The sequence below is a fragment of the Schistocerca piceifrons genome, chromosome 8, assembly GCF_021461385.2.
Source record: "Schistocerca piceifrons isolate TAMUIC-IGC-003096 chromosome 8, iqSchPice1.1, whole genome shotgun sequence".
Classification (NCBI taxonomy): Eukaryota; Metazoa; Arthropoda; class Insecta; order Orthoptera; family Acrididae; genus Schistocerca; species Schistocerca piceifrons.
The window spans coordinates 487,305,855-487,329,974 of NC_060145.1; the positions used below are offsets into that span (position 1 = coordinate 487,305,855).

The 24,120-nt window shown below is 43.1% G+C and overlaps 1 protein-coding gene across 3 annotated transcripts in view; it reads left to right on the forward strand.

The window, feature by feature from the left end:
• Nucleotides 1–6,097: 6,097 nt before the first annotated feature.
• LOC124711445 (ceramide phosphoethanolamine synthase-like) overlaps nucleotides 6,098–24,120 on the forward strand; it is a 74,762-nt gene continuing 56,739 nt past the window's right edge. Inside the window, exons 1-4 of one of the 3 annotated variants that reach the window (XM_047241524.1) lie at nucleotides 6,098–6,248; nucleotides 6,592–6,774; nucleotides 6,962–7,117; nucleotides 22,360–22,715. In XM_047241524.1, the coding sequence (XP_047097480.1) occupies nucleotides 6,598–6,774; nucleotides 6,962–7,117; nucleotides 22,360–22,715 (689 nt within the window). In that variant the 5' untranslated portion in view covers nucleotides 6,098–6,248; nucleotides 6,592–6,597. The other 2 variants (XM_047241525.1, XM_047241523.1) reach the window with 2 other exon arrangements.

Here is a 24,120-nt window from a genome sequence, read left to right on the forward strand (position 1 = left end):
CCAGAAACATATTCGAAATGCAAATATCAAAAATCCAGAAGTAAGACAAGTTAATAAAGAGAGATAAAGTACCTACAATCTACAATAAAATCGATGGCACAATCAATAATCCAAAACAGTGTCAGGTCAGTGTATGAAATAAACAACAGACCTATCCAAAAAGCAAACTGTCGAGATCCTAGAAATAAATGAAATCATGAAGGAAACTATGAATCATTCAGATCCAAACAGAAAATGCAAGTCAGTGTTCAAGAATCCCAATAATATAAGAATCCAATACTTTTTCAGAATCCAAGCTCTCAACAATAATTCTTCTCAACTACTGGGATCCTAAAAACAAACGAAATCACAAAAGAAACAACAATCATTCAAATCCATACAGAAATGCCAAGTTAATGTTCAAGATCCCCGATAATATCGCAATCTAGTACACTTCCGCACCATTCTACATGGTGCGAAATATTTTCATGTGCATATTTTAAATTGTTACAGATTTGATTGATGATGTTATCCTACAAAAATATTTCGCTTGTCCTGGATTTGTGTATGTACATATGTCATTTGTGAAAACAGAACTAATATCTATGCTAAGCTTAATGCATTCATTCGAAAGTTAACTTTCATACATGACTTTCTAAACATGTTGGCCATCGCTTGGGAACAGAAGTCATGTTGAACATACCAAACTCCATCCAAATCTACACAGATCTTGCAGCATGAATGAGTAACAAACACACTAACCCACACACACATGCATGTATAAACTTTCGCATTTATAATCTATATAAGATTTAAAGTCACCATATTTGGTTTCTATAACACAACAGTCCTGCCCTTTGGGTGGATGTCTCGAGTGTGAAGATGTCCAGTTGCACTAGCCAATCTAACTCGGACTTGATGTCATCCCGCAGAGCTACTGACACTGGTCTAACTCTAATATAACGATGTGCTCCAGAAGTTAGCTGAATGTGAGCCACATAATTATTTCCACACCCTAAGGCAAGTAAAAATAAGTCTGAAAATTCAGTCCATAGTGAAACACAATCATCAAATGACACAACTACTGAAACAATGTTGATCACATCTACTATTTTAAAACCAATAGATGAAAAAGTGTCCATCCCAAAAATGTTTTGGGTCTGATGTGATGACACCCAAGCAAGTAATTGGGCAGATGAACTTTTTATGCAACGTGGATTCATTGCACGTAAGTTTGTGGTGTTTGTTATAAGATTAGTAACCTTCGTGATGTTGGCTGAAGGGACAAAGAACTAATGTGAGAATAGATTTACTCATTTGTAATAGAAGGTATCAATAAGAAAATATAGTAATTTATTGTTGATCACTAATGGGATAGAAAAGTTTTGTGGTTGCTCTGTGAAAGAGTTCAACCGTGCCTGTAACACGTTTATGCTGCTGCGGCATTCTAGGTGCAATGTGATGCCACTTTTGCAAACTGACGCCACATGTACTTCTTTATATCACTACACAAGTGCATTTCTCCATATGGGCACTCAGTGCACGTGTGTTTAGCAAAACTATCAGGACACCCTGGATACCAATGCCCGCTGTTGTTATAGTGGTACACATTTCTATCAGGAAGCAGGAAGTTGTATTCAGTAATCAAGAATGGGGTACCATCACATGTGGAGTTCCTCAGGGTTCAATTATGGGCCTTCTGCTTTTTATTATTTTTCTTAATGACCTATGGTATCTCCATCTACAGACTACTATAAATTAATATCTTTTCTCTGACTGCAATATTTACTGACAATTTACAACACAAACTTCAGGTGCCAGCTGATAAGGTTTTTGGGGTATTGTTAACTGGTTTAACGTAAATTGTCTCTCTCTCTCAATTACAGTAAAACCAACTTTATTCTGTTTCACACAGTCTCTAAAGATGAAGAACTAGGAGAAAAACTAGCATACAGCTAGGATGGATCCTTAGAATACCTGAGCTTGCATGTTGATAGCAAACTAAACTGATCGAATGACATCTTGAATCCCTACAAAAGCTGTGTCCTGCAACTTATTCTTTCGCATTATTTGCTCTTACAGAAACATGGAAACCATAAAATCTGCTTATAATGGTTATTTTCACGCCATTGTGACATCTAGACTCCTATTTTGGGGAAATTAGCCACTGGCTATAAAAGTGCTTTACGCACAGAAAAGAGGCAGGGGGTGCTCTAGAGCACTTTTTAAGGAGCTTGAAATCCGCACATCCACTGCACAATATATATTACCACTGGTGTGTTTTTTATGGGAAAAACACTCCTCCTTAAACCTAATAGTGTGTGTCTTAATCATGATCCGAGAATATATCGACTGTGAGCATCCAAATCTGAGTATGGAATAAGAGGTGTTTCAGTTCAGTGGCTGCAGGGTTTTTAATGCCTTCTCCTTACAAATTACATGTGTAGTTGATGTTAAGCTCTTGTTTACACAACATAAGGCAATTTGTACTGCAAGTGTAATTTTACACTATATAACAATTCCTCAAGCACACCTATATGGTTTCTAAGTAGCTGTAACCCTCTAATACACTCGCAAATGCTTACCTGTTTCTATGTTTATTTATTATTGCAAACATATTTAAATACTTTTATTTTTCTTTAATGGAATGTAAGCTGTAGATACCTCAATATCAAATTTTGTTGAGCTGCTTGAACAGGGTGATTCCATGATGTTGCTCCAAGCTTTCAGGGGTAATGAAGAGGAGTAAATGTATAAATTTGAGGTAAGGCACCGCTCTGATGGCTCTGATAGTAGACCTCTTGTACTGCAAGCTCTTTGGTTTCCATACTTTCGGAGGAGGTAGTATGGCCAAAATAGGAAAAAGTTGTCTGGTAAACTTAGGCTTAAAAATCATGCTTTATCAGCTACGATCACTCTTTCAGCAGAAGAGATGAGTTTCACAATAGCAAAGTTGAACAAGCGGTCATGGCTTTTGAGCTTTGCACTATGGAGCCCATGTTTGGAGTAACAGTGCATTGTTTTCCTTGTTTTGGCCTCAAAATATGGAAAGCAAAGAGCATGCAGTAGAAGTTGTCCACTGTCGGCTATTTCAGAATGATTTTTGCTTCCAACTTTCGACTCAGTCTTTTCCAGACCAGGCTCTCTTACCTCGAATTGATACGTTTACTTTTCTTTACCGTCCCCCAATGTTTGTAACATCGTCACAGGCTCACCTTGTATAATACCATACGGTAGAATATGACCACAATCAACTTGTAAAACTGACAATTTCATATCCTGTGACATATTCACAGCATGGATCACCAGAACATGAAATAAATAAATAAATAAATAAATAAATAATGTGATCTGCTTCTGTCTGAGTAATTTGGATGGCATTTTGTAGATTATTTGATGGTATTTATAAACTTTAAATATAGGATACAGCTTTTGTTGAGGTTTTCAATTAAAATTTCAGTGATGATTTAGTTAACTATGTATTTGGTTGTTGCATAAGTTTGTAGTGCTTTTCCATAAATTTCATAAATACAGCAGAACTCGTCAAGTCATGTTTGGAGTGCATTTTCAACTGGGAAGTTTATTGAAGGCTGTACAGTAGAAAGCAGAAAAGGTGGAAATCTGATGGTGCAAAATCAGGTGAATAAGGTAGGGGTGGAATGACCTCCCAACCGAACTGTTGTATAGTGCTTTTTTGTCAGTCTAGAGTAGTAATGTGGGCAGACGTTATTGCAGGGTTGCATCACTCCATGTAGTCGTTGTTTTTTGATTGCATCTGCAAGTCGTCTCAGTTGTCGATAATAAATGTCAATGGTGGCGATTTCACTTCGCGGGAACAATTCATAGTTCACCACAACCATCGCTGTACCACCAGATGCATAACATTATCTTTTGTGGATGCACACAGGTCTTTATATGGGTAGATGGTGGTCACCAGTAACGATACAGGATAGGAATGGTCGGTGTCTTTCATGAGTCAATTGATGACGAGCAAGCAGAGATGCGCAATATGGTCAGCCACTGATTTTTGTGATTTTTGGTTAGGGCATGCGGTGCCCATACACCTGAGTTTTTAACTTTTCTCACTGCGTGCAAATGCCGCACGATGGTTGAACGCTCATGGTTCATCACATTTTCCAGTTCTCGACTGCACTGAAGTGGATCATTGTGGATTAATGCGGTAAAACAATCTTCTTCAAAACCTGATGGTCTTCCTGAACATGAAAAGTCACTAATATCAAAATGATTCTTCTTAAAACGAGAAAATCATTTTACTGACCAATAGCAATATTTCCATACACGGCGCAGATGTTTCTGAGTGCCTGTGCTGGTGTCACGCTTCTATTGAACTTAAACAGAAGAATACGTCGTAATGTTCTGATTTATCCACTTGGCACTCCATTTTCTAGCTTCCACAGCCCCGCTCACGATATCCAAATGAGAAAATGACAATATGTAAACTCAAATAGCAACAGTAAGCTACAAATAAAAAAATGACATCTATGAATAAACCAATAGCAACCAGAATACCAGGATGGAAAACAAAATGGCTAAAACTTATGTGTCACCCCAATATTTAAATTGAAAATTTTGTGGAATAATATGAAGCAAACAATGGACAAAGATACTACGAACAGTTGCGAATGATGTTATTAATTTTTAATCTGGCAGACTTACTTACTGGAAGAATGTTTTTGATCTAGATCCAGCTGGAGACTTATGACTACGAGTAATAGAACAGTTGATGATCTGACGCCACAGCTAGTGACTATGAAAGAGTAGATGAGAAAAAGCAGTCAGACTGGAAGAGCTGACTTATGCAGACTGTGTTTGTGGTCCAGTTTCAAAGTTCTGTGTCTGGATAACGTAATTTTGTGCTTTTTAAAGATGATTGTATAAAATTTCAATATATTTATTTCATTGTTCATAAATTGGGTGACGTAGGCCTAACGTACAGCTGCACTAGATACTGAGACGTTTTTCGCTTTTGAATGATACTAAATGAACAGAGTTTGACTACAAAGAGATTAGAGAAACTATCCACGAAGAGGATGTTGTTCGGCGCCTAACAATGCCGTCCAGTCCACAGTAAACGACTGCGCTGAAACTGAGAACTGTATCTTTGTGGAAACAGGTAGAGCCGTGATGCAGCTGCACTAGATACTGAGACGTTTTTCGCTTTTGAATGATACTAAATGAACAAAGTTTGGCTACAAAGAGATTAGAGAAACTATCCACGAAGAGGGCGTTGTTCGGCGCCTAACAATGCCGTCCAGTCCACAGTAAACGACTGCGGTGAAAGAGAGAACTGTATCTTTGTGGAAACAGGTAGAGCCGTGATGCATACCCATTATAACATACCATATTGTCTTTAGGATAGCAAAATACAGTCTGCCACACATCAAATATAACCTTCCGATGCACCAAGAGTAGCTCCAATTTAGTACCTAGAATGAAAGCTCTGTGCGCACGATTTACTCTGTGGTTCTTGTTTACGCTCCACAGATTCTTTGCACGTTGTTCTGTGCCCCGCTAAAAGAATGTTTCTATACAGAATTAATATTTACAAGAATATCGTGCCCTCTTCGCAAACAACAATATTAATAATTTACTGTCATTAATGGTAATATGCTCTATTCTGTTCGTGTCTTTAATCACAATAAATGTATATCTTACCTCTACTTAAAGAAACTAAAATCTCTTTCAGTTGAACAGTCGGTTTATTTTTATCAGTTATTGGGGAAATTTACTTGAGTACACTTAGAAGGATCGTAGTAAATAACCGTTCAGGGCTTATTATTCCCCTCGAACTTCTATAAACTTAAGATACATGGGCCCTGAATGTTATAACAACCGACGTCGCGAACCATTTATAGAGACGTCGGAGACTGTAGGTCCAATATGTGTGTCAATTTAGTGTTCCAGGTCTGTTTCACAAAACTGCTCTTTTGTACGTATCTTATTCCTGTTATTGCTGTTTTATTATTTCATTAAAAACTTAAATGGCTATCTAAGAACATATGATACAGTAGGTGTACCAAGCGCGTCACAACAGTACGACATTTGTTTACTTAATGCTTCCGCACGCCTCATCTCGGGTGATAAGGAGCACAAACCTTCGCCCGCTACAGTACGAGGTGATGGCAGTGGTGAATCACATTTAGACCGTGAGTGGTTCTGTACTGAAAACTGTAAGCGCAGTAGACCACTGGCAGCAAACCGCTACATGACACAGTTTCACTGGAGTGGAGCAGAAGTAGCTCTACGAGGTACGAAAGGTATTAAACTTCCGGGAGCATTGAAACATAACAGAAGCGCAACAAGGTCGCGGTATATCTTTGAGTGTATCTTTGACGCAACATAAAGCAGCATGTGTCAAAATGCTGTCATTGCGCAGGAGTGCAAGATGCTGGAAATTTGGCGACATGAATTGATTCGTTCGTGTTAATGGTAACTGTATAGCAAGTGCCGTAAACAGTGATGTTATCGTTAGCGACAGCTTCTCTGATGCATTCCTTCTTGAGACAAAAATGCTCTTTGATTATCCTGTAAAGTTTATTAATTGTTTAAATGTCACTTGAGTTATTTAAATTATGTTTCCTTCTGTAACAGTGAGATATGGCACCTGCCACAGTTTTGGAATGGACAGTTGACAGTGTTGCGAAGTGGTTAGAATCCCACGACCACAAAGAAATAATAGTTAAGAAATTCGTTGAGAACGAAATAGATGGCAGGGCTCTACTGCTGTTAACTGAGGAAGATATACGTCATGAAATTTTTCAGCAGTGCCCCCAGGTAACGTAGAATACCTTTTTTAATTTTGAATTATTTAAATTCGGATCTTTTTCATGTTATGATTGAACAAACTTTGTGCTGGAATTGACCAGTTGCAGTGTGGTAAAAACACCAATGTACATGATACAGTGTATAATACATTTTGTTGGCCAATATGAATGACACATTTATTATTTTACATGTTTAGCGTGTTGGCGTTTTGAAGAAGTTAATTTCAGACATCCGACGCCTACAGCTGCAGAACCAACAGGCTATTATCGCTTTGGGCTATGACCCAGGTATATTCCTGCATTTTTCGTGCACTGGTTTTCTTCCAAACCAACTGTGTGTGTCCCGTGTGGAGGTAAGATATTGATACCTTATCTATTTTCTGGTTTGTTTTAGGTCTTAGTTCGAAAACATACACAATTTAGTAGGATGTTCTTGTCGTAGTATGATCTTCCAGTCGTCTGCCAGAGCATTTGTTTATATTGAAATACACATACGTGAAACACTTGTATAACCCCCTCACTGTCTGAACTTCTGTATGGATAAAATATGATGAATCACTGTTGTATGAGCTCATATTTTGATTGTGTAGCTATTATGCTGATCTGCACAGACTCTAGACTAAATGAGCTGTTGTAGAATGTTATCTGTGTACAATGGACCATTTGTCACTGAGCAATTCCACACTTTGTGAAACAATGAAAATGGTCTTGAGGCAGTAAAATATCATTAGCAAGCTGGAATATGGAGGATTCTAAAGTGTGTAGCATACATTAAAGTTTCTGAAGACACATTTTGTCAGAATTGCCTTCTGCCAGATTATTTTCTTTGTTAGATACAAAAGCATTAAGCCTTTCTTGTCATTTTATTCACATGTTCCCTTGTAAGCCTCTTCTATTGCTGGCATCCCAGATTTAAGCAGTTGTTTCCCTACACTTATCTTCGAATATCGTTGGGAACTGGTATGCGGAATAAAGCACTTGTTTACCAAATTGTACCTGTGCTCAAACTCTAACGACTTTGTCATAAATAGGATGTTAAACTGTAACCATTTTCTCTTCCTGTTTAAGATAAATATTTAGTAACTAGTATTGTCCACATAACTTTACACTGATGCTTGAAGTGTACATGACAAGCTCTTGTCATTATGAAAAGGTTAGTGTGTCTAGCCAATCAGGAAATCTTAGAAATGATCATGTGATTTTGTTGTTTTTAACAACTGTGCTATGTGTAATAGACACTGGTTAGGAAGAGCAAAATATTTGGGAGCGCATTGTAATATGCTTTGTAGATAGTCAGGAATGCTTGCCTCGCATCAGAACAGGTTGACATTTTCATTACAGTAGATTCTATTTGTGTTCCCAATTCTCCTCTCTGTAAAACTTCAGAGAATGTAATAGTAAAATGTCCATAATTCCACATATTCCCTGCTTCCTCTTTCATGTGTCCCTATAACTACATTTGTTAGCTCGCATGTAATTTTCTTTAATACATATGATAGATGGTATTCTGTACAACCAGTTCAATCATTGCACACTATTTTCAAATAACTACACAAAGTTCACTGAAGCCTTGTTACTTTACATACATGTTAGTACTTGTGTTCCTGTGTGGATTGTGCAGTAGTTTAAATTCTGTGGCAGTCGTCCCTGGTAACAAACTTGTAAATGAATTGATTTTCTGGTTTGGTGCTCTTTTATAATTTTTGCACATTCTTGTAATTTTGATCTTATTACCTTTGTTCTACAATTAAATTTGTTTTCAATATTTACTGGGCACTTCACTTTCCACAGAACATAGATGCTAGAGGCTTGAATAATAATCCGTCATCACATTCAGTAGGCGAAAGCAAAGAATGAAGACATGGAGGTGGAAGAAGTATATAGAGGGGCTTTACAAGGGAAATGAACTTGAAGGCTATATTATAAAATGGGAAGAGGGAATATATATGTGAGATAGGAAACTTTGAGAAGAGTTTGACAGAGCCCTGAAAAACCTAAGTATAGAAAAAAGGCCCCTGGAGTAGATTACATTCTGTCAGGAATATTGATGTCCTTGAAAGAGTCATCTGTGACAAAACTATCCCACATGGTGCACACTGGACTCGTACTCAGGAGGACATAGGTTCAAATCCACATCTGACCATCCTGAATTGGGTTGTCTGTGAGTTCCCTAAATCCCTCCAGACAGGATGGTTCCTTTGAAAGGGCACAGCCGATTTCCTTTCCCATCCTGGAATCATTCCGAGTCTGTGCACAGTCTCTAATGACCTCAATGTTGACAAGGCATTAAACTGTGATCTTCCTTTCTTTACTTCACCTCATGTGCAAGATTTATGAGATAGGTGAAATACCATCAAACTTCAACAAGAGTGTAATAATTCCAATACCAAAGAAAGCAGGTACTGACATATGTGAATACTGCCAAACTATCAATTTAATAAGTCATGGTTGCAAAATACTAAAATGAATTCTTTGCGGAAGAATGGAAAAAGTGGTAAAAGCCAACTTCAGAGTTGGAGCATTGGAGAAATGTAGAAACATGCATGGCAATACTGATCATACAGCTCATCTCAGAAAATGGATTAAGAAAAGACAAAGCTATGTTTACAGCTATTGTAGATGTGGAGAAAGCTTTTGAAAATGTTGACTGGAACACTCTCTGAAATTTGGAAGGTTGCAGAGGTAAAATACAGGGAGCGAAAGGTTATTACAACTTGTACATAAAGCAGATGGTAGTTAAGAGTCAAGGGGCATGAAAGGCATGCCATGATTGAGAAGGGCTGTTATTCATCCTGTACAGTGAGCAGGCAGTAAAAGAAACCAAAGAAAAATTTGGCGAAGTAATTAAAATTCATGGACAAGAAATAAAATCTTTGAGATTTGCCAGTCTGTCTGGCAGGAAAGGACTTGGAAGAGCTGTTGAACAGAATGGACAGTGTCTTGATACAAAAGAAATAAGATAAACATCAACAAAAGCAAATCAGGGATAATTGAATGCAGTGGAATTAGGTAAGGTAATGGTGAGGGAATTAGATAAAAAAAAAAAAACGAGCCACTAGAAGTAATGAGTGAATTGTGCTGTTTGGGCAGCAAAATAACTGATGATGGCAGAAGTAGAGAGGATATAAAATGTAGACTGGCAATGGCAAAAATGGTGTTTCTGAAGAAGATAAATTTGACATAGAATATAGATTAAAGCTTTAGGAAATCTTTTCCAAAGGTGTTTGTCTGGAGTGTAGCCTTGTATGGAAGTGAATGTGGGCAATAAACACTTCTGACAAGAAGACACTTAAGAATTTCGAAACATGGTGCTACAAGAGAAGCTGAAGATTAGATGATTATATCATATAACCATAAATTTGTGACATAACTAGACTAGATCTGGATCGATTGATAGGGGACATTTGGAGACATCAAGGGATGATCAATGAAGTGTTGGAGGGAAGTAGGAGGGGGGGGGGGGGGAGATTGAATTGCAGGTTCAAAAGAATGTAGGTTTCAGTAGTTATTCGGAGATGAAAAGGTTTGCATTCGATAGAGTAGTGTGGAGAGATGCATCAAAGAGTCTTTGGATTGAGGACCACAACAGCAGCAGTCTGTAACTCTTTCACATTAATTGGCTTAGTCTCAAGCTCATTTGTCCTGTTATTTCTTTCTGGTTGCATCTAAGAGTGAAGTCTAGATCCCATGTTATTTTCAGTGGTTTATTGTAAGAATATTATCACTGTTATTGACATCTGCCATATTCCTGCCTAAGAAACTACTAGAATATTTTTATCTGCAAATAAGTACAAACTTTGGGTTAATGGAAACGTCCGATTACATCCATCTGCTTTGACCAGTATGGTGGAAACTCCCATATTGCGACTGACGTCGTTACGTAAACATGACAACAAACACAAAAATAAATCGAAAAACCATCAAACACATATTCCTCCAAAAATATAATGAAACTAATGGGACAAGTGGGAGAAATTGGGGGTTTTTGGGTGGGGACAAACTAAAAATAAACACACGCCACTAAACCAAATGATAAAATAAAATGACCACATCCTTAAAAAAATCAACTAAAAACAATATCCAATGGAATCAAACACTTCCCTTGACCTGTTATCTTTACGACATCTCCACATATAGCTGTCCCTGATCCCAGATGCCAGAACTTTAGTAAGCCTCATTTCTTCGCGACACACAGAACACTTCACAACTTCAGTCAACAGCTGAAGAAATTTTATTAGAGACAACGCACTGGCCCCTATCATCGCCGACAACTGAAAACGGTTGACCTTGTCAGTCATATCCATACCTACCAAAGACACAAACAAAGCGATTTACCAGAATTGACACACAATGAACAGAAAAAAAAAACTACAGTGACATCAACATAACAAAACCAAAATCGTTAACTCCCTGAAAAATATTCCACTGGAAGCACAGTCACCACCGATACCACACATGTGCAATTCTACCATGGAAGTGAACCCCATATGCCACATAACACGTTACCCATAAACACACCACCAGAGATAACCACCGACCGCAACAATATGCCACTTATAAACACGCCACACACACAAACTAAACCTAAAACATCACCTAACACACAACACAAAAACGCACCACCGATCACATCAAAACAACACCTACAAACACGCTACTCTCACAAACTAAACTCAGTGACTTCACACACAACAGCCGCCTTACGTCATGGATCAAAGCCGATGGGTGGAATTGGACGCTTTGGTTGACCCCAAACTTTCACTTATTGTGTAATCAGTAACTAATTTTTAACTCATTTCTGTTTGTTGTTTTGACAGTTGCTTTTATGAAGCAAAGCTGTTTCATCTCAAGATGGCTACATGCACAAAAGCTATTTGGGTTAATGATTCAGTGTTTTTTAATTCGTAACCACCATATAATTTACTATGTTTTCAGTGTTACCTCCCACATACATTCAAATCTCTCATTGTCATAGCAACGTTTCCTCATATTTATGGTAACTAACATGTAACCATAGACACTGTGCTTGTGCAACATCTGTATGAAGGAAAATGGTACTCCTGGTTTGTGTGCTGTATTTTCATGTCATTTAAACAGAAAATATATTAATTTTGCTTGTAACTATGGAGACAAAAAAACTCTGCTCCAGTTTTCTTCCTTGTTTCCACTCCTTTGAAGTGTGTGTTTCAGCTCTAATATCTGAATCATGCATGTGATTGGTCAAAAAGTTCTTAAGGACAGTGAGTGAGTGTTTAGATTCCTTTTATTGTAGTACACACTTCCCTTCCTGTGATCTTCATGAACTTCAGTTTACCATTATGCCTTTTTTAATGTGAGATAGTCTGAAAAACATTGTCGCATTTCTTACTGCTTCGTTTCTTAGATTCTTTGAAGCATCTGTTGTTGACAAGGTAAATTTTCGCCACAAAGTTACCATTTGTCAATATTATAATAAAACTTTCACAGCAATCTTTGCAATCATGGGGCAAACACACTGTATTTAAATTTGTCATGTTAATAATTTACAATAAATCAGGCGAGGGATTGGACTTTCGGTATATAATCTGTCTCTTTCATATTTGTATGAATGAAATACAGCAAAAATTTATGAAGGGTGAATTTTTATGCTGGGCATGACAAACTCTGGTGATTTGTTGGTAGGCTATTAAAGATGTTGTAGGAGGAAAACTAAATCTTCTGGGAGATGACAGAAGTGGCCATTTTAAGCAAAAAATATTTGTAACATGTATGGTCCATCATAAATGGTTTCTGATGTAATAGCTTGCAAATACTTGTCATTTTTGTGAAATGATTTTTTTCTTATTGTGTAGGTCGTCTCCCACCCTGCCACCCCCCCCCCCCCTTTCAATATATTTTTGACAGTCCATAATAAATTTACCACAGTTGCCTTCACTCTTTAGCAGAGTGTATGCTGACTCTATTTTGACCGTTAGTTAAGGTGAGCACTCACAATAAACACAATCTAAATTAAAGTCAATTTTCAATTGTCACTACATTTTCAAAAATGTTTGTGTAATGTCGGGAGGTATTGGTGGTCAAATATGTATACCACCACAACCAGTCTGATATGTTGCGTTGCTGAAATGATTGGATGTGGAAAGTCTTGATTGTAATAGAAGTTCATTGCATTCTGTCTGTCGTATAGAACACACTCTAATTGTGCTATCTGTGCATGACTCTGGAACTGACTTAGTATCAAAATGTCACTCTTAACATTATCTGTGCTACTGGTTTTGTAACGCCATGGCTGTAGATCAAATTACTTGAAGAAATACGGGAACTGACCTCTTTTATAAAAACTTTATTTATGGAAAGTTGCTTTCCAGATTTATTATGCCAATTGAAGATGGACGAAAGCCCAAGCTGCTCTCGAATAAAGTTATAAAAGAAGTGGTAGATTGTTGGGTTTTTTCAAGTAATTTTCAGCTTGTGCTGAGCGAGGTGTACAGCGGTTAGCTTACTGGCTTTGCATTTGGAATGATGTCGCTTCAAATTCCCATTTCTTTGATCTAAAAGCAAATTGTCAGTTGTCGTTGCACTGTATCCTTCAATCATAATAAGGAATTTTACTGTGGAAAATAGTCCAAAATTGGATATAGAGTACTCTACATGCCTTCGGTTGGTACGACGACGTGGGAAGTTAGTGTTAATCTCTGTAAACAGTAATTTTCAAGTTAGGCCGGCATAACCTTGTTGAAGCTATTCCTAACTGCTTTATGATGTGGAATATACTTTTTGCCAGTGGCCTGGAAACTGTTTATAATAAGCTTGTGTATCCCCATGTCCTCAGTTGTAGTACAGCATTCAAAAAACTGTTCAACCCAACATTCATTAACCTGAAGTGCCTGGGACTTGACTTGATTTTTTGCACATACAGCCATACTCCCCTTTTCTTCCAAACCAGTTTGATGAGACCAGTAGTGGGGCTCTGAGGATGCTATTTCAACCCACTGAGAAGAACATCTTGCAATAACGGGAGGTGTCAGATTAGTTGCAGTAGGGAATCCAAGAAAGTTTTATACATGTATAAATCCTGGGGAGCAAACAAAACTGGCCAAGCCATTCAAGTGATACCCTCACATTCTGTCGCTTCTTCCGCCAATTGTGCTCTACGGGACAAGCAATAGCATCCATAAATGGAAAATGGTAGTAAAAAATTGTCTTTTAAAAAAGTAGTTTGACATTAAGGGCCTAGAGGTAGTTGTAAGTGCTGTAGTCTTGGATTAAGGTCCACACAGTGGTACTATCCCCCCTGCGGGTTCGGGGGTAAGAATAGGCCCGCGGTATTCCTGCCTGTCGTAAGAGGCGACTAAAAGGAGTCTCAAATGTTTTGGCCTTAATGTGATGGTCCCCCTTGGGGTTTGACCTCCATTTTTCAAAATTCTACAGAAGTACGAGCCTTTTGGGGAAGGACACCTTACATGGTGTACCACTGGTCCTAAGTGCACTAAGACCTTGGCACTCAGCATTGCACCGGCGTTGTCACCATACCCATTATTCCTCAAATTGGGCCTAAACGCCTGATGGGTTGTCCGAGTTACGCCCATAGTGCATCTCCATCTGCACCAGCGATCATGATGGACTTTCCATGGCACCAGAAATCCAGCACGGTAGCCAGCCCGTTGTGGTGGGGTCGTCATGTACCCTCTAGGTTGTAGCCTCCTGACAACACAGGGATCGTACTGCCGATACCTGAGCTGCACCCTCCCCACGTTGGCCAAGGAGTAGATGCCCGTCTCCTTGGGGCATCAGGACTCCCGGCAATGGTCATCCTGCCAGGTGGCCCTTGCTGCGGCTGGGTGGCACCCGTGGGGAGAGCCCCTGGTCGGAGTGGGTGGTATCGGGGCGGACGTTTCGCACATGAAACGTCAACACGTATCAGGTCGCTCTGCGGCCGAGTCTTCCAAAAGAAAAGGTACCGTTTCTAGTTCTGGTTCTCCTGCCCTTTCCCCCTTGGCCACTCCATGGGAGGAGGGACAGGCCCGCCGGCTTGGGGCGAAGTACTTCCCCCGCTATTTGGTCTGTTCTCGAACGGATGGGGGGACGTTCGCCACCTCCAAGCCCATGTTCTTTGTTCAGCACATTGAGGACGTCTTCGGGGAAATCGAGGCTCTCAGCAAGATGCGATCAGGGTCCGTTCTTATCAAGACCACCTCTGCCACACAATCGGCGGCACTCCAGGCGTGCGACCGCCTAGGGGACATCCCAGTCTCCATTGTCCCACATCTGGCACTAAATAGGATGCAGGGGGTCATTTTTCATCGTGACCTCCTGCTACAATCTGATGAGGAGCTCAGGGCCAACCTGGAGCGCCGCGGCGTGCATTTCGTCCGGCGAGTCCAGCGCGGCCCCAAAGACCGTCGCATCGACACCGGGGCCTTTATCCTCACCTTCGAGGGGGACGTTCTCCCGGAGAAGGTAAAGGTGATGTGCTACCGGTGCGACGTGCGACCTTACGTCCCGCCTCCTATGCGCTGTTTTAGGTGTTTGCGCTTTGGGCACATGTCGTCCCGGTGTGAGGCTGAGCCCCTTTGTGGCGACTGTGGACGTCCTCTTCGTGAGGAACATACTTGCACCCCACCACCTCGGTGCCCTAATTGTCCTGGCGTCCACTCGCCTAGGTCCCCAGACTGCCCCGCCTATCAGAAGGAGAAAAAGATACAAGAAATCAAAACTTTGGATCGGCTCTCTTATTCTGAGGCCAGGAAGAAGTATGACCGCCTTCATCCCGTGTCACTGGCCACTTCGTTTGCCTCAGTTGTGTCCACTCCTTCCGCTGTATCCTCACCTCTATCCTGTCCCCCCTCCGCCTCCTCTGCCCATCAGGGGGCTCTGCCTCCGCCTCCCAAATCCCTCCCTTCCAACTCGTCCTCCCCCGCGGCCCCCACCCCCCCTGCCCCAGGGGCCACCCTTCCTCCTCCTCCTCCCCCCACGCCACCTGAGAAGCAATCCTCTTCTCAGGCGTCCATCGGGGAAACGTTCTGGACCCCAGCTTCCGAGGTCCGGCGTTCCAAAACGGACCCCGCGCGTGAGGACCTTCTTCGGGTCCAGCCCACCATCCCTGTGCCTCCTCGGCCTTCCAAGAAGGCCTCCAAGAAGTAGTCTCTATCCCCCTCTCCACCCCGGCGCGTTTCATCTGACGCTTCATCCGTGAGTCGCTGCTCCCGGCCGTCCTCAGTTTCGCCGGGATGCTCTGCTGCCAGGCGTTCCGCCGGCCTTTTGTCGGCAAATGATGCGGCCCCTCCTACACAATCAGGGACAGCGGCCGCAGCTGGCGACGAGTCGATGGAACCGGATCCGCCTGCCGTCAGTTGTAGCGTTGTTGCCTCGCAACCTGGCCCTCCGCGGCCATCGAGGTGACCAGCTCTTCCCCGTCTCGTTCCCCCAACTTTTTGACTAGCCATGGCGTTGTTTCATTGGAACATAAGAGGTCTTCGATCTAATCGGGAGGAATTACAACTGCTCCTCCGACTGCACTGTCCGCTCGTCCTTGGTCTCCAGGAAACCAAGTTGCGCCCGACTGACCGTATTGCCTTTTCCCACTATACCTCGGAGCGGTATGACCTCGCCCCTGTGGACGGTATCCCAGCTCATGGTGGGGTCATGTTGCTCATTCGGGACGATGTCTATTACCATCCCATCCCATTGACCACCCCACTCCAAGCAATAGCTATCCGCATTACTCTTTCTGCTTTTACTTTTTCAGTTTGTACCGTCTACACTCCACCATCATCTGCTGTTAGTCGGGCTGACATGATGCACCTGATCGATCAGCTTCCCCCGCCGTTCTTATTGTTTGGCGACTTCAATGCCCATCATCCCCTTTGGGGCTCTCCTGCATCCTGTCAAAGAGGCTCACTCTTGGCGGATGTCTTCAACCATCTCAATCTTGTCTGCCTCAATACCGGCGCCCCGACTTTCCTCTCGGACTCTACTCATACCTACTCCCACTTGGACCTCTCGATCTGTTCTACCACTCTTGCCCGTCGGTTCGAGTGGTATGTCCTTTCTGACACCTATTCGAGCGACCACTTCCCCTGTGTCGTTCGTCTCCTGCACCACACCCCATCCCCACGTCCTTCGCGCTGGAACATACTGAAAGCTGACTGGGGACTTTACTCCTCCCTGGCGACCTTTCCGGACCACGATTTTCCCAGTTGTGACAGTCAGGTCGAATACCTCACGGCTGTTATTATCCATGCTGCCGAACGTTCCATACCTCGTACTACTTCTTCTTCACGTCGCGTTTCCGTCCCCTGGTGGAACGAGGCTTGTAGGGACGCTATCCGTGCTCGACGACGTGCTTTACGCACCTTTCGCCGCCATCCTACGTTGGCGAATTGTATTGAATACAAAGGACTCCGAGCGCAATGCCGTAGAGTCATCAAAGACAGCAAAAAAGCTTGCTGGGCCTCTTTCACGAGCTCCTTTAACAGTTTTACTCCCTCTTCCGTTGTTTGGGGTAGCCTGCGCCGGCTGTCGGGCATTAAGGCTCACTCCTCAGTACCTGGCCTGACCTCAGGTAATGAGGTCCTTGTTGATCCTGTGGCTGTCTCCAACGCCTTGGCCGCTTTTTCGCGGAGGTTTCAAGCTCCGCCCATTACCATCCTGCCTTCCTTCCCAGGAAAGAGGCAGACGAGGCTCGGCGACCTTCCTTCCACTCCCTGAATCTGGAAACTTACAATGCCCCCTTTACTATGCGGGAACTCGAACGTGCGCTTGCACTGTCCCGGTCCTCTGCTCCGGGGCCAGATGCCATTCACGTTCAGATGCTGGCACACCTTTCTCCGGCGGGCAAAAGCTTCCTTCTTCGTACCTACAATCGCGTCTGGACCGAAGGTCAGGTCCCCATGCGTTGGCGTGACGCCGTTGTTGTTCCTATACCCAAACCCGGGAAGGATAGACACCTTCCTTCTAGTTACCGCCCCATTTCTCTTACAAGCTGTGTCTGTAAGGTGATGGAGCGCATGGTTAATGCTCGGTTAGTTTGGATTCTTGAATCTCGACGACTACTTACTAATGTCCAATGCGGCTTTCGTCGCCGCCGCTCCGCTGTTGACCACCTTGTGACCTTGTCGACATTCATCATGAACAACTTTTTGCGAAGGCGCCAAACGGTAGCCGTGTTCTTCGACTTGGAGAAGGCTTATGATACCTGTTGGAGAGGAGGTATCCTCCGCACTATGCACAAGTGGGGCCTACGCGGTCGTCTGCCCCTTTTTATTGATTCCTTTTTAACGGATCGAAAGTTTAGGGTACGTGTGGGTTCCGTATTGTCCGACATCTTCCTCCAGGAGAACGGAGTGCCTCAGGGCTCCGTCTTGAGCGTAGCCCTTTTTGCCATCGCGATCAATCCAATTATGGATTGCATTCCACCTAATGTCTCAGGCTCTCTCTTTGTCGATGACTTCGCGATCTACTGCAGTGCCCAGCGAACATGCCTCCTGGAGCGCTGCCTCCAGCGTTGTCTAGACAGCCTCTACTCATGGAGCGTGGCAAATGGCTTCCGGTTCTCTGAAGAGAAGACGGTTTGTATCAACTTTTGGCGATATAAAGCGTTCCTTCCGCCATCCTTACATCTCGGTCCCGTTGTTCTCCCATTCGTGGACACAACTAAGTTTCTAGGGCTCACGTTGGACCGGAAACTGTGTTGGTCTCCACATGTCTCTTATTTGGCGGCCCGTTGTACACGTTCCCTTAATGTCCTCAGAGTTCTTAGCGGTTCATCTTGGGGAGCGGATCGCACTGTCCTGCTTCGCTTGTATCGGTCCATAGTCCGATCGAAGCTGGATTATGGGAGCTTCGTCTACTCGTCCGCTCGGCCATCCCTCTTACGCCGGCTCAACTCTATCCACCATCGGGGGATACGTCTTGCGACCGGAGCCTTCTACACTAGTCCTGTCGAGAGTCTTTACGCTGAAGCTGCCAAGTTACCATTGACCTACCGGCGCGACATACTGCTGTGTCGGTATGCCTGCCGGCTGTTGTCTATGCCCGAACACCCCTCTTACAAGTCCTTCTTCGCCGATTCTCTCGACCGTCAGTACGGGTTGTATGTGTCTGCCCTGCTGCCCCCCGGAGTCCGCTTCCGTCGCCTGCTTCGACAATTGGATTTTGCCCTCCCTACCACCTTCAGAGAGGGTGAGAGCCCGACACCACCTTGGCTCCAGGCTCCGGTTCGTATTTATCTCGACCTCAGCTCCCTCCCGAAGGAGGGTACTCCGGCTGCAGTGTATTGCTCACGGTTTGTCGAACTTCGTGCTCGACTTGCTGGTCACACCTTTATTTACACCGATGGCTCCAAAACTGACGATGGTGTCGGCTGTGCCTTTGTCGTCGGGACCGCCACCTTTAAATACCGGCTCCTTGACCAATGTTTCAGCTTTACGGCCGAGCTTTTAGCTCTCCATCAGGCCATTCAGTATGCCCGCCGCCACCGCCACTCATCGTATGTACTCTGCACTGACTCACTCAGTGCTCTTCAGAGCCTTGGGGCTCCCTATCCGGTCCATCCCTTGATTCAACGAATACAGCAGTCCCTCCATTCTTTCGCTGATAATGGCGGTTCTGTCAGCTTTCTGTGGGTCCCCGGACATGTAGGAGTGCCTGGGAATGAGGCTGCGGATGCTGCAGCCAAGGCTGCAGTCCTCCAGCCTCGGCCAGCCTCCCATTGTGTCCCGTCATCTGTCGTTTGTGGGGATGTATGTAAGAGGCTTGTGTCCTTGTGGTGGGATGCTTGGTCATCCCTCCAAGGAAACAAGCTCCAGGCAGTAAAACCGCTCCCAACTGCTTGGACAACTTCCTCCCGACCATCTCGGCGCGAGGAGGTCCTTCTGACCAGGTTGCGGATTGGGCATTGCCGGTTTAGCCACCGCTACCTGCTCTCTGGTGACCCAGCCCCGCAGTGCCCTTGTGGTCAGGCATTAACGGTGCGCCATGTTTTATTGTCGTGTCCCCGTTTTAGTCAATTTCGTGTTGTCCTGTCCCTGCCATCTACCTTACCGGATGTTTTAGCTGATGACGCTCGAGCAGCTGCTCGTCTTCTGCGTTTTATAACTTTAACTGGCTTGACCAAAGACATTTAACCTTTTTACTTATTTCATCTGCATCTTTGTCAGGTCCTTTTGATGTCCCCCCATCCCCTTGAGTTTTAGCAGGTTCCTTGTGCTCTAACACCAGTGACTGGGCGCTAATGACCTCAGCAGTTGAGCGCCCTTAAACCCTACCCCAAAAAAAAAAAAAAAACAGTGGTACTATTAGACAGGAATAAACTACATACATACATACACACATACATACATACATAAAAGATGTAGCAAATAAAGTGCTACAAGAGTTAAAGAAAATACATTATGTTGTAGGTATATTCTGTGACCTTGACAATGCCTTTGTGTGGATCACAGAATTCTACTTACCAAACTGTGTTATGGCATTAATGGGACACCTCTTGTATGGATGGAAACTTATCTTCATAACAGAATACAAGTGTACAGATGACTGACTGAGGTGGAACTTGGACCAAATGAAATAAGTTACATTCTTCCATTTTTCTCACAGCCCTACTTTAATCTTGAGCACATGCAGATTACATGCCGTACATTCATCATTGCATTAGATTTAGAGTATATTTTATTATGTTATCTTTACATTTTTGATTTCTTAACACATTTACATAGTGACCAAATGATGATTAATTTTCAAATAGCAAAAGTGACTAACTTTAAATTTTCCAAGAAATAATTTGTTAAACTATGTAGTATTTAATATCGTTTTTGATATGTACTTGAGCATACTTCCTATACATCTGTTACTTAATTTGGACTGTTGCTTCAAGGGTTGTTGTAATTGTAATGGTGAACATCACAAATAATGGCGCAGCATGGTATGTAGCAGCAGCAAATTGTGAGCAAGCTAACAGTAGTTGTAGGAGAACATATACTACGGGGGGTTCGAGTGTCGGGAGTAAAAGGAGGGAGGACACGGAGTGAGATGAATTCAAAGTTCCACACACAATAGGAAGGAGCTCTGGTTTTGAAGACGTGTGTTTGTGAAGTGAGTCTTAGGGCAGCTTATGGTCACATAGTGCAGTAACCGTACAACCTTGGAAATTTTTGTGAGTCTAATCTACAGTGGGACATAGCATTTCTGTAGGTAATGCAACATTTGTGGACAATCAAGTTTTTGGAGGCAAGTAAAGATAGAGATTGCAGACTGTGCTGCTGAACTCTTATTGATGTATTGTGTGGAATGTGTGAGTTGCAGTGTTGAAATTGATTGGCAGATAGCATTAATGAGTTAATGTAATTGCTGCCTTTATCTGACTTGTTTTTATAGTTAAATCAATTAGTGTTGCCTATGAAACTTCCTGGCAGATTAAAACTGTGCGCCCGACCGAGACTCGAAATCGGGACCTTTGCCTTTTGCGGGCAAGTGCTCTACCATCTGAGCTACCGGAGCACGACTTACGCCCGGTACTCAAAGCTTTACTTCTGCCAGTATCTTGTCTCCTACCTTCCAAACTTTACAGAAGCTGTCCTGCGAACCTTGCAGAACTAGCACTCCTGAAAGAAAGTTTGGAAGGTAGGAGACGAGGTACTGGCAGAAGTAAAGCTGTGAGTACCGGGCGTGAGTTGTGCTTCGGTAGCTCAGATGGTAGAGCACTTGCCCGCGAAAGGAAAAGGTCCCGAGTTCGAGTCTCGGTCGGGCACACAGTTTTAATCTGCCAGGAAGTTTCATATCAGCGCACACTCCGCTGCAGAGTGAAAATCTCATTCTAGTGTTGCCTAGCTTGCTTTGAACATTTTCATCTCCAACTTCCTTTAATCATCATTGGTGCTGTTAGAAGTAGCAGAGAACTGCATAAATTTATTATTAAAAGTAGTTGCACACTGGTACAGGATTGGAATCTAGATTTATAAAGTATTCCAGCCATAGATATTTATATAAATCCACTCGTGTATGAAAGTTTTCCACCAAACTGGCAGTTTAAAAATTAGGATTACAGATTAATGACCCTATTTCCCTTATTGAAAATCTTTCCCTTGTGCTTTACTCCGCGTTTCTTACAGTAGTCTCCTACCCTGTGTCTGTGTTCACCTGCATGTTCTGCTCCAGCACAGTCTTAGTGTATCCCCTTTTGTAAGCTCTACATGCAGCCATCAGTCACTGACACACTCATATTTGGCAAGGAAATGTGCCAGTGTGTACAAAGAAAGCAAATCTCTGCAATCAGCCAACCGATGCTACAGCTTGGGCCTCTTGCCCAACAATGCCACACTGCTATACTGTTCCTTTTACAACCTCTCCCATCCCATCCCTTGTTCTTCCCTTGCATGTCCTCACCAACTACCCTAAAAGAGATAGCTATTTGACCCATTTGAATAGGAGCGTAGAGATAAAACTTCCCCCTCTCCCTCCCTCCACTCTGCTTACTACAATGCTAACTGAAAGACAGGTGTACAGACAGGCATATAAAATGTGCAGGCATGTATAAAATATGTAGAAAACATGTACTCAATAAAATTGTTTATTTTAGCATAAATTTTACTTCTGTAAAAAAAACTTCTACTTGCAGGGCAATGGAGACTCACTCTTGTACCTGTATGGTGGGAGCACACCCCTCGATCAGCAGCAGCAGTATTCAGCAAACCACTCACCGCCACTCTCTGAGGATGGTCGTGCTACTCAACTTCAACCCGAGATATGGAAAGCCCTCATAAGCTTAGGATACTTGTTTGTTGTGACTTGGATCACATCCTTTGTGATGGTTATAGTACATGACCGTGTACCTGATATGAAGAAATATCCTCCATTGCCAGACATTTTCCTCGATAATGTTCCACATATTCCGTGGGCTTTTGGAATGTGTGAATGGACTGGAACACTTTTGCTCCTGATATGGCTCATGGTGCTGGCAATGCATAAGCACAGGTAGGAATGCTATCTAGGATTGATTGAGAGTGCTCTGTGTACTGCTACGTTCATTTTGCTCTATCACTTGTGAGAATGTGATGCTCCTAACATGTATTTTAATGTGGCATTTAGAGCTTTGGTGTTTTAAGAAATTTTTTAGAGGTTCGAAGGTGATTTCAATTTTTTTGCAAAAACTTGGCAGTTCTATTGGCGTAGCATATCATTTCTTTATGATGTGACTGACTAGCTGGGAGAAGACCTTATGTGGACATAAAGTTATGCCATAACTGTTTAGATGTGCACTAATAAGTGCTCTCTGCGGAAAGGCAGCATCAGTGCTTAATAAGATGGGCTGCTGGATATCAAGTAGGACCACCCTGCGGGTTCGGGGGTAAGAATAGGCCCTGCCTGTCGTAAGAGGCGACTAAAAGGAGTCTCAAATGTTTCGGCCTTATGTAATGGTCCCCTCTCGGGTTTGACCTCCATCTTTCTAAATTGTTCTGAAGAGCGAGCCAATTGGGGAAGGACGCCTTACATGGTGCACTGTATCTGTCGTGCATTGAGACCTTTAGCCGGCTTTCTCGTCGTTGCAATGGTGTCCTGCTCGTTTTCCAACTCTTGGGCGAGGATCCGTCCCTGGGTGCGATTCCCACGCTGAAGTGTTGCTTTTAGCTGCGATGACGATATTATACATTTTTGCACCTAAGATCCAGCACGGTAGCCAGTCCGTTGTGGTGGGGCCGCCATGTACCCTGTTGATTGTAGCCCCCTGACAACACAGGGATCGCTCTACTGATGCCTGCGCTGTTTACTCCCCATGTATGCCAAGGAGTAGATGCCCATCTCCCTGGGGCATCAGGACTCCCGGCAATGGCCATCCTGCCAGGTGGCCCTTGCTGTGGCTGGGTGACGCCCATGGGGAGGGCCCTTGGTCGGAGGAGGTGGCATCAGGGTGGATGACATGCAATGAAGTGTGGCACATCATCTCTTGCTGGTGGCCAGCCACCAGCAGTCTCTAAGCGTTCGAGGGCTCATTTTAAAGCTAACGTCTATGACCCCAAATCGTTCCCATCCCTGGCCACACCACGGGGGGAATGAAAGGCAATGAATGACAGTGACATGTATTCGCCCAGGTATCTCGTCTGTACCAGAGCTGATGGGGAATCCTTTGTATCCGTGAAGCCTCAGTTCTTTGTAGAGCATTTGGAGGACAAGTTCGGGGAGGTGGAGGGCTTGTCCAAAATGCGCTGTGGGTCAGTTTTGATAAAAACGGCATCCTCTGCCCAGTCACGCAGGTTACTTGCTTGTGACAAGTTGGGGGATGTTAACGTTACCATCACACCACATAAGAGTTTAAATATGGTCCAGGGTGTTATTTTCCATAGGGACCTCCTTTTGCAGTCTGATGATGAGCTGCGCGCCA